This window comes from Vanessa cardui, chromosome 18 (genome assembly GCF_905220365.1).
Source record: "Vanessa cardui chromosome 18, ilVanCard2.1, whole genome shotgun sequence".
NCBI classification, from domain to species: domain Eukaryota; kingdom Metazoa; phylum Arthropoda; class Insecta; order Lepidoptera; family Nymphalidae; genus Vanessa; species Vanessa cardui.
The window spans coordinates 6,519,346-6,531,846 of record NC_061140.1 but is presented as its reverse complement, the minus strand read 5'-3'; the positions used below and the strand labels follow the sequence as shown (position 1 = coordinate 6,531,846).

General features: G+C 32.3%; 1 protein-coding gene across 1 annotated transcript in view; it reads right to left on the bottom strand.

Annotated features, from left to right (window-relative positions):
• The window catches only part of LOC124537249, a 29,189-nt gene extending 20,816 nt beyond the window's left edge, over positions 1–8,373 (bottom strand). The window contains exon 1 of the mRNA XM_047114022.1: positions 7,129–8,373. Coding sequence (XP_046969978.1) covers positions 7,129–8,113 — 985 coding nt within the window. The 5' untranslated portion in view covers positions 8,114–8,373. The remainder of the gene's footprint in view (positions 1–7,128) is intronic.
• Positions 8,374–12,501: the final 4,128 nt, after the last annotated feature.

Here is a 12,501-nt window from a genome sequence, read left to right as displayed (position 1 = left end):
ATTTATTTATATCATAACATGAACCCTATAAATCGATTTCATTTCGGAGACCTAGAACCAAATGATCATCATAATGTTATTCATTATACAAAACTATTATTGGATTATTTGTTAAGAAATATCCAGTACACTCCATTACCTGAGAAAGCACGTTATGTCAACTGTGTTGCGCCTAATCTTTCTCCGAACTTCTATGAATGCCGTTCCACTGGACTAAGAGTGTGATGCAATAAAGAGTTTGTATTTCTTCATATATTTAGGCAATCTAGTGTCATTCTGATAAGAATAGCCATTGTAATAGAAATCTTTCAAGAGGATGTGATCCTCATTATATAATAATCAATAAAAATTTGGCAACCTCCGTAGTCAAGTAGTATGTACATTCCACTCCAAGGTCCCGAGTTCGATTCCCGGCCGAGTCTATTTATAAAACGTTCATTAGTTTTATATATGTATTTTGTCTTGTTGTTTGTGGTAACGTCGTTTCTTCTGATTTTTCATAACACAAGTGCTTTAAGTACTTACATTGGGATCGGAGTAATGTATGTGTTTTTAAATTAACATGGTCTTTTTTATTACTAAAGTTATTCATTTCGTGAAATTCACCATATTTTTTATTTTTATCGGTGGAGCTCGATATTTCGACATTATCTACGAATGTCTTGTTCACGAGACTCTTGAAATTAATAACTTTAGTAATGTATGTGTTGTCCAATATTTATATTTATTTATCATGCTCGAACATACATAAAATGATACTATTACACGTAACTAAATAGTTCTATAAATATGGATGAAGGTAATAATCTGGTCAGTAGAACTCGATTATTAGCAAATATAATATTAACATATTATTATGAATAAACTTATATACCTAATATGTAAATGTAAGCGACTTAATACATTGGTTTTATATTTTATAAACTAGATTTGTGAAAGTCTTGCGAAGTTCTAAGACGTTCACAAAGTACAAAATTTATATGAAATTTGAAGGCAAATCGCCGTCGACGAAGTGCTTCTCGGAAATGGGCATTACAAGTTTACTTTGATTAAGTAAAAATTTTAAAAAGTTTTCGGTTTACGAAAAATTTAGATTGAAAAATATATTTATTTTTTCAACAAACTTTATAGTAAATACATGGCATATTGGAAGTGATATATTGAAGCTGTAATATCAAAATTAGTGTGTGAATGTATATTATAATTTCTAAATTCAAATTATTAGTAAATTATTTTATATTTTAAATAAAAATTTCGTACTTCGGTGATATTCATTGACGACCTCCGTGGTCGAGTGGTGTGTACATCGGTTTTCATGGGTACGCCACTCTGAGGTTCCGGGTTCGATTCCCGGCCGAGTCGATGTAGATTACCATTAGTTTTCTATGTTGTCTTGGGTCTGGGTGTTTGTGGTACCGTCGTTACTTCTGATTTCCATAACACAAGTGCGTCAGCTACTTACATTAGGATCAGAGTAATGTATGTGATGTTGTCTCATATTTAATATTTATTTATTATTATTATTATTATTCAGCTGCGCTTCTTCAATTTTCCACGGTCTTCAGTTAAGAAACAGTGCCCTGACAATGTATTATATTATTCGTAAGAATGTAAAATTATAAACGGTGTATGTTGAGTTTAGGATAATGGGCAAATTTGAATTACCTACTACAATATCTATACATATAACAAAATTGTAGTGTCTGTTTGTAATATTAAAATAGCCCTTTTTACTCAATATATATGTATACACGGTACATAATATGCCAAAATAAGGTTTTGTTGTCTGTCTGTTCGTTCCGCCTGATTTCTAGAACGGCTGGACCGATTTTGACGGGACTACAGCACACAGCTAGTCTACTATATATTTTATTCTTTAAATTGTAAAATTGGATTTCTTGTTCAAATTTTTTTGACACTTGGGGTAGATTTATATAAACAATGGTACTAATAAATTAATTTTCTTACAAGCTTAGTCTTCATTCCCTGTTTTATTATATGAACATAATATATGATATATTACACGAAAACCACTAAAAGTTTCAAAGTGTTATTTAATAAGCTATATTAATATAACTTATGTTAAGTTGAAACAGTCACAAACCTCACACTCACGTAAGTACTTTATAAAATTATGTTGAATAATGATTAGTACATATCAACTGACTCTTGTGAGTCTTCTAAAATAGTGATATACTTGTAAAATGGTTGGAAAACTCAAAGAAGATGAGACACTTTTGAGTTATCTAGGCATTGTTCTAGTAAACTTAGACGTCTGTACCATTTGCCTGAGATGAGCAGTTCAATTAGAATAGAATATAATTTTTGGAGTGTGCGTAACAAACACCTCTTTCATATATCTCTTAGTATACGATCTCACAATGCATTTAAGCTAGAAGACGACATATAGCTCTCAATTCTATCGTTGCTGATATTTTTTTTTATATATAAGTATAACTAGTTTACGCCCGCCAGTTTTTGAGTGATTTAGTGGTGGTCAGCTTTCGATATAAAAGCCTATATCGATCTGGTTTAAGTTTGCTCCATACCCAATTTGATAAAAATATAATTCTTTAGTTGAGCGTTACCGTTACAGATGGAAGTACTTTCGCATTTAAAATATCTGTAAGGACGAGTAGACGGATTGACTTTCTATGAAATATCTCGGGGATCACTTGGTGGTAGGGCTTTGTGCAAGCCCGTCTGGGTAGGTACGACCCACTCATCAGTTATTCTACCGCCAAACAACAGTACTCAGTATTGTTGTGTTCCGGTTTCAAGGGTGAGTGAGCCAGTGTAACTACAGGCACAAGGGACATAACATCTTATATCCCAAGGTTGGTGGCACATTGAAGATGTAAGGAATAAATATTTCTTACAGCGTCATTGTCTATTGGTGATGGTGACCACTTACCATCAGGTGGCCCATATGGTCAAACGCCAATCTATATTATAAAAAAAAATCACTGGCCTTTCTAAGTAGTGCTATCTTACGATAGACTAAGCAATAAGTGAGGGATACCCACCTAGACGGACCCATATGAATAAACGATTTGTTCCTTCTGTTCGTATTTGTACATTTAAAGACCCAATTTCTTGACTAGGTTCTATTTTAATCGTTTATAATTTGGACGCCCTTAATACAAAAGACAATAGGTATTTGACACGTAAGGGCACTTTATGTTAACCCACTTTTAGTACGTTTCTCAGGTATGGTTGTGATCGATTTTGTAGGAGTAATATAAACGTGACGAATGCGTTTGAATAAACTTTATTTCGGTTTTAATTTTGAGCCATCTTTATATTTAGTATTTAATACGTTTTAGACATTGCAGGACCGGTTTGATTGGTCAAATCTATCAACAGATTCACGTTATTACTAGCTAATTGGTTGCAATATGACCAAGTACGATCTGGTTGGCATTTATTAAGCAACATGCCTTGATTGCCTCGAATGTAACGAAGGGTTATACGAACTACTATCGCTTTAAGTTTTATAATGGTGCCTTTCCATTGATACAGTTGTAATATATTTGCAACAGATATTTGTTTACTCAAAACAAATATCAATAATAAAATTAAATTTCTTATATTTTTATTGCCAACGTAAATAATTACAAAACTTTGTCAATTTCATGTCGGATTTATAAATCAGCCTCCTGATGGTATGCAACACCACCACTCATTAACGTGAGCGCCGTTAGAAATTTAAACCATCACTAATGCGTCACCATCATAGAGAATTTATAAGTAATATCCCTTGCGCCTATAGTTACACTGATCCAGACATTTTTAAAATTGGAACACAACATTACACAACATTGTTGTTTTCCTCTAGAATATCCAATGAATCGGAGGTACTTATAAAGACGGCCTGGTCACAAAGCCCTATCACTAAGTATAATGTCATAATTCAGTTATAGCTAATGATATATTCTATCATATCTACTTTCGATAAAAAAAATACAATCGTTGACTTTTAATATAGTCTAAGCAATTTAAAAATCCAGTTTTTAGTTCATAATGACGCTTAGATTTTGTCAAGACATTAAAATACATTCAAATAGAATACCCACTAATATTTACTGATAAGTTATAATAATAAATGTATGTTGCTGACCTACCGTATTAGGTTAACCTACTCAAACATTAAGATAAATCAATTTGGTACACATTGTATATGTATACATTCTTATTTATTGTTATACTGCTACACTATTATATAAAAATATACAGCTGTATCCATAGTGAAAGAAAATTTAAAGAAATTGTAAATTCATTCTTGTGAAAGGATATTTTTTCTAATCTTATTTAAATAATATATAATCCTTAAGTTAATATTATTAATGTGAAAGTAACTCTTTTTGTCTTTCGCTCTTTCATTACGAAACCGCTGAACCGAATTTGATAAAATTTGGTATGGAGTAAATCTGAACTCCAAGGAATACATAGGCTACTTTTTTGCTTAACAGATAACAACCAAACTAAAACCCAGGCGAAGTCGCGGGCGACAATTTTTAATTCATAAATAATTGTATTCATTGTTAACCTAAAAATAATATACAATATATAATTATATAGTTCAACGTCATGAAAAGGGAAACATAATATTATATATAATACATAGTACCAAAAATTTTGTGTTACTCGCTAATGTTATTACATTTTTCGTTGACAAAATAAATTTTGAATTCGACTAAGAATGTAACGCATAATTGAATAACTGTGTTTTGTAAACGTATCTTAACAAAAATCAAAACCTTTTCGCACATAAACACTAATGAAAATTGTTAGCAGAACATCGCTTGTTTTGAATCGTGGTGGGTACTTGGAGGTTTTTTTTGTCAGTCATCACTTGCAACGTTCAATTGTTGGCGTGGCTTTGTTTTTATTGTCATGTGAGCAAAGTTAATGGTTTGACCGTTATTGTTAGCCGCATTCTTCCATTTATTAGTTCTATATCATCTTTCAAGTTTAATGTGAATGATTTGTGGGTAAATATTAATATGTTATTTCATTTTTATGGTTTCATACAAATTCCCCCTAACTTCATAATCCCATCTATCAATCTATAGCAAAATATTCTTGTGAGTATTATAAAAAACAGACGATAACCTCCTCCTGTTTGAAGTCGGTTGAAGAAGACTTTAATCTATATTGAATTAGCGAATTAATTCAAATCCATGTTTATTTGTACATAATTCATATGATTACCTCCTTGCTAGATAGATAACCTATAAGGACGTGTTCTGTGGACTGTCCAATATAAAAACTCCGTGCATGGGAACTATTTCTGGTCTGATGATGATTGCCTTCCCATTGAATGATTAGAGTGAGTTAAGCCCTTTAATATCTGCAGAGCTAGCTGATCTCCGTTTAGAATACCCGAAATCGATGAGGAGAAGATTATGTTCTGTTAGACAAATAAAATCAAATTGTATATATAAAATTAAGAACGTATGTAAAATTAAATATTTACACAAAATCTACCGGTAGTTGTGATAAAAACTAAAATGCATAAAATTCGCTGAATTTAAACCAATTATTACGAGCATGGGTCAGATGCTTTATCAAACTTTACGATTTATACTTTATAAAAATATTTGATACGTATACGACATACGATAAAATAAATTGCGCGTTTTTTTTAGTCAATTATAAACCTCAACACTTTAGTAGTCGAACGGTAGAAGGGCCGCTCGCGATTCGAAGGTCGCAGGTTTAATTGACCCTTGGATGTACTTTATCGGAGAATAATATTAGTTGACTAAGGCCCTGCGTACAAAACATAAAACAAAATTCCATGTCACGTTAAATATCTAAGGTCATTGAACCGATTTGGATAACATTGGATATTAATTATTCCAAAAGAAATTAACTCACAGATAAGACATGTTAGTTCAACTGAACTTGTATTATAAAGATATTCATTCAGTATTCAGAGTCGATTGTTTTAAAAAAATGATTTAATTTAAATGTATAATACGACACAACTTAGATGTAGCATTGTCAAAATTCGTAAAAACCAATGGTTGCGGATTTACACGACCAATAGAAATAGCTCCTTATCGCGCTATAGATTATCGGTTTTACGAAATTGCCGATGCTACATCTAAGTTGTGTCGTACTATACATGAATGCAACTCGATTTAATGTATACAATCGTAATAACGATTCGCATTATGATTCAAGGTTTCTGGCAAAGCTAAATAAAAAGAAATCATTAAAATGATAAAAGTAATGCACGATACAACAATACCTTGAAACGTTTAGTCGTCATGAATATGATAATTTTATATTCTATTTAATTTACAATTATTTAAATATTGTCTATTCAAAAATAGAATAATCACCGTTTATCAAATTTAAATAATTATAATATAATTGTTTAATTTTTTAATGTTGTTTTATAATTTCTTTCAATAATTATTTTATTTGAGTATTTATTTTTAATCTGTAGAATAAATTTAAATATTTATAATATAATTGTATAATTTATGTTCTTTTAATTTTTTACCGTTGATTTGTTATTTCTTTCATTGTGTTCATTCCCTGTTCTCCGTTCAAATCGGTGGATTTTTTGATTACTAAACATGGAAACACTAGGAAATGCTGTTGCGTGTTAAAATAGTAGTTTACCTCAATCGTTTGAGTGGAACGACCTAAATGCAGTCATACATATTAGATTATTCTACAGACATTAATGAGTTACAAGTTCTATGAAAAACAAAATGGTTCACAATCAATTAAGTTTATATTGTCTTCATTTAACATTTTTTTTTTTATATATTTGACGATAAGGAACGTTAATTACGATCTTAACCGTATTCTTAAAGATTTTTATCTAAATTGTTTATATTTTCAAGACTACAGTTGTATGTGCATTTAATCCAGCCTTTGAACTAATCACAGAAAGGTCTCTGACCGGCTCGCGTACATTACCCACTTACGTCATAATATGATAATATTGTCAGTACGTGTTCTCTTTCATCTCAAATAACCAAAACGAAACGTTAAAAACAGTAAATCACTTGTGTCTTTCACGCTCATCATATTTCTGTAACTTAGACCATCCAGCGACTATTTCTAAATAGATACGAATATATAAAATTATAAATGTTTACTCACCATAGAGCGGTCCGACCATTAGAATGTACAGAATGATTACTGAGAGTATCTGCTTCCTCATACCAAACGCACGTGGTCTAATTGCCACTAAGACAGTCTTAGCCACCATTCCAAATACTTCTTTGAACACTTTTTTCAAATGATTCTGTTTTTCACCTTGAACGGACGTTTTGTCTTCATCCGGCGGTAGAACGTCTTCCAACCGTAACATTCCATATATAAACGTTACTGTATACAAACAAATTAACACAGAGAACACGCCGTAATATCCGAGCGTGCGTAATAATATTCCACTCAGAGCCGTTCCCGTGGGTGTTCCTAAACTAACACATATCGTCACAAGTCCTAAGCGAAACGTTCTATTTTCAACTGTAGTCCTGTCCGACATAAAACTATACATACCCATAAATATAATAATATAACTACCACTAAACGCGGCTGGTAATGCCTCTATCAAGGCATTCGCAGTTAATGATAGTTCATAAAAATAATACGTAGCGAAAAGTAAACCAATATTCGCTATAATTTCACCTAGGAACGGTACTAAAATACATATCTTTCTTTTCTTCGTCTTATCACTCCACGCGCCAATAAAAAGCACCATCACAGCCGGTATGCTCGTCTGAAGAGGAAACTTCCAGGCCACCACTTTAGCGACGAGCGACTGTACCTGATTCAGCTCCACTTCAAGTCCGGTGGTATTCCTATCCCTTATACGATCACATATTTCGTCACCGAATTGGAAATTTACGCGGCAAGATTTTTCCAAATGCATGTTCTGGACGGCAAGCGACGACAGGCCGGTACATAGCATGTAAACAAACAAGCATGGCTCGACGGTCGTCTCACGGAATAAATACTTAATCTGTTTCAAAAGATATTTCGATTTCTTTCTCCAGGTTTCCTTTTCGATTTTATCTGTGAGCCGTATATTAGACTTCGTGAGATCATTTGTGCTACAGATATCGACGGTGCTGGCAGTCATATTAAGCGACACTAAAAGTGAGAGTTAGTAAAAGTGGAGGCACTGTTTGTTATTTGAACCACGCACAGCAATACGGTTAGCATGCGGCGCAGGCGACCGATAGTGACTATTTAATCCGTTGCTTTCCGACAGTCGTTTCCAAAAACCAGAGTTGTTAATGTCAGGTTGTAAATGCAATCGCGATATGGGAGAGCGACGAGTCGAGCGAGCCGCTCGCATCTCGGTTGCTACGATACAGGGTCTTACCATACTCGACGACTCTTTTAATAAATGGCTTATTATCTGAGCACCTTGAGTTACGCATCAACCAACATTGTTTCGAACGTCTAGTCGAGTAAAGAACAAACATGTGTGAGTGTTTATACAACTGCATAATGTTAAAGTACCTATCGCGTTTATCGAAAGTGAACCGTCGACTTTTAAAAATGCCTTTTAATAAATATTAATTCAGTGACCCTAAAATGAAACAGCAATCAACTTTCTTTCTTTATTTTCTCTTTTACAAATATTCTAAAAATAAATAAATTCTGAAATGCCTACTTTTAAACAAACAATTATAAAAATTAAAAAAAATTATGAAATAATACGAAATTAAGATTTAAAAAATAAAAATCTCTTTTATTTAATAAATTCAGGTCGATTGTTATTTTGCTTTATTTTATAAAGGTATGTAGCAAAGGAAACGATTTTTTAAGCATTAATAAACCTGTTCTTGAAATGTATTTGAAACAAATGTACGTGCATACATTTTACGTATGTAGTTATTCACGAGCTGTAACATTTTATAACCATTTTTATGGAGAACATTGATATCAGTAGCGTTTCATGTCTTTAAGTTACGATAATACGATGGTTTTAAGTATGTACTACATTGCATTTTTTTCTTTATTTTTGGATTGATACACACTATAACTCCGGTTACTCATATGCGTGGTTTCGGAACAGAAATGTTTGAAACCAAGTGCAACGAGATGTATTATTTTATTTAACCTCATTTCAATTACCTTTTTTTAATAATTTTTTTTCTTTTAAATTGACTGGCCAGTGTGTTCAAACATTCTTCATATTTATGTAATTGTAAAAGTAATTAATTGGCCCATCCAATCCATATCATCTGTCACCTGCAGGTTTCCTATGCTATAATACAACACACAAATATAACGTTTTCCTTCACTATCGAGCATGAAACGAATTATAAAGACATGAAAATTTACTGGTTGGCTTTGAACCCACAATTATCTCTTAAGATGCAGATGTTTCAATCACTGAGTAATCTCTGCTCATAGATGACCGAGTATGGACGTAAATTCATATTTACGGTACCTCAAAATCAAACAAATGGAACCGTTGAATGACGTCACCTTTTTCATTATACCTAAGTATGCTGAAATACAGCTAATAACAAACGCTACTAAGTATACATTACAATAAAGGAATCCTGCCTCCATAGTTCATTAATCTTATACTAAATGGAGCTGAGATGGCCCAGTGGTTAGAACGCGTGCATCTTAACCGATGACTGTGGGTTCAAACCCAGGCAAGCACCACAATATGTATGTGCTGAATTTGTGTTTATAATTCATCTCGTGCTCGGCGGTGAAGGAAAACATCTTGAGGAAACCTGCATGTGTCTAATTTCGAAATTCTGCCACATGTGCATCCCACCAACCCGCATTGGAACAGCGTGGTGGAATAAATTCCAAACCCTCTCCTTAATGGAAGAGGAGGCCTTATCTCAGCAGTGGGAAATACAGGCTGTTACTTTACTTTTTTCTTTACTTTACTTTATACTAACAAAATCAATCTCACACTTATCAGAAATGACACATCAAAATTTGGTACAAAGTAATATTCCATTCTAGAGTAAAAAATAAACACATTATGTCTAATTAAATGTGGAATTAGGCTTCCAGTATAGTGTGGTCTCGTTTTTCGTTCAGTTTGCTTTTAAGCGCAGACCAGTTTATTTTCATTTTGTACAATAGCTAAACGTTTTTTTTTTTGTATTCTTAGATTTGGACTTAGGCTGCCCAGTACTTCGATAGTAAAGTAAACTTATATATTGACATTAGTGATATCGTTCAATTACAAGCAAGTTCAATATAAATCTATATTTCTATATTAATATTATGAAAGTAAATCTGTCTGTCTGTCCGTCTTTTTCACGACCAAACCGCTGAACCGAATTTCATGAGATTTAATTGAAGCAAACATAAACTCCAAAAAAGGACAAAGTCTACTTTTTTTGACAAACATATGAAAACCAACAAAATAAACGTGAGCGAAGCCAGGGGCAACTACTAGTATATTATATATCTATTTAAAGAGTGTCTTCATTACTGATCTAAAATAACCATGATGAATTTTAATGAAGGTCATCCTGTGTTTTTGTGTATAAAATAAATAATTGTTTATTCTATTTTAATGCATACTCAGTTATATTTAATTATTATTATTATTTAGTGATAGGTATATATTTATTTATATATCTACAGATGAATTGAGATTGATGTTAACTTACAGTGTTCGTATATTTAAGAGTTACAAATTAATGTCAATGTAACGCGTATATTACCTATTGATTGAAGGTTTCAAGGCAAGCACCACTCAATTTTCATGCGCCTAATTATTGTTCATAATATATCTCGTGTTCTCGTGATTAAAATATGGCGAGGAAACCTGCGTCTGACATCCTAACACGTGTGACCAACCAACGCGCATTAGAGTCGCCGTCGTACATCAACAGATAACACTCTATCTCTCTTTACTTTGGTATAATGTGATTAAGTGGTCCAAAGGTACGCTATTCGCCTATGACTTGCTTGTTAATGACGTCACAAAACATGCGAGCTCACGTCAAAAGTTTGCTAATTTCAACGAAATTCTGCCACAAATCTAACCACCAACCAGCCTTGGTGGGATCCGTTCCAAGTATTTCCCTAAAGGTAAAGGAGGCCTCAGACGGGAAGTGGATACTTGGGTCTGTCATATTTTTGAATATTCATAATATGCAAATACTAGTTTGCATTGGACTTTACGACGTAGACTTGTTCAATGACAGATGTCATCCTTTGTGTTATTGGTCTTCGTTGGATCCCGGATTCCTTAACCGGTCTGCATGAAACTCGGCCAGTCTATCCATAATCGTGTCAACTCTATTATGAATCACCATTTTTAGGCCCAAGACCAGATTCTTGTTAATTTCATATTTACTGGTGCTTACTTAGTAAACTTATTAATAACGAATATTAACATTTTGAAACTTTATTACCTGAAAAATGTTACATTCAAACACTACACATGAAAAACCTTATATTTAAATTTGAACTTAAAAGTTTAGCTCCATTTCGTGGAGATAGCACTATTGGGAATTGAAACAAAACTAGATTTTTTTATGCTGACTGTACCGATAATATATACTAACAATTTGAAACTTAATTACTTGAAATATGTTACACTCAAACGATAAACATAAAAATAGCTAATATTTAAATTTACGCTTTATTGCGTTAAAAAATAGCCCTGTTGGGGATTTGAAAAAAGAATTAGTTTTTTTGCTGACAGTACAACTGAAAGAGGTTATGAAATATAATCTTTAAACGATTAATGTGGGAACGAAGATTGTATGTGAGTTATTTAGGTTTATGATTAGAGAACTTACCTCCTCATTATTACTCATTATAGTAAATAGTTTTAGTAATTGAATGCTTATGAAACCGACGGTATCAAGTATCATATTAAGGATGAAAAAATATAACACTTATAATTTATGATGTACTTGCTATAGACTGGTCTGTGAAGCATATCACTACTTCTAAATCTGATAGCATTAATAACATTTTTTATTCAAATTAACTGTATATTATAGCATTTTTAAATCATCAAACTCAACATTTATTCTCGTATCTGAGAATAAACCAACTCTACATCAAAGAATCAAAGTACACGAATATATGAGCACTTTCATAATGTGATAGAGCAGTTATCCAAGGCAACCAGATCAGGTGTATCACAGGCTGGTTGTAATTTCCAAGATACAGGTCATACAGGCACAGTCAGCTCCTAGCTCCTGGTTTTGTGATGGAAATAATAATTTGAAATTTGAATTAAGGACCAAATAGAACAAGAAGATTAAACAAACTATTATGTATATAAAGTAATTTAGTAAATCATAAATTTTAAGGTACCTACATATATGTATATTATAGTATCACAACATAACAATTCGTTAAAATGCGATTAACATATTTAAACACTGCAACGCTGGTCGTTTTAATTATAAGGTTATAATACGCTTTTAATCCTTATTATTTAGCCATTAATAAAGAAATGTCAATATTTGTTTTCTTTTTTTGTAGATAATTAAAAAAAACTACGATCAAAATATT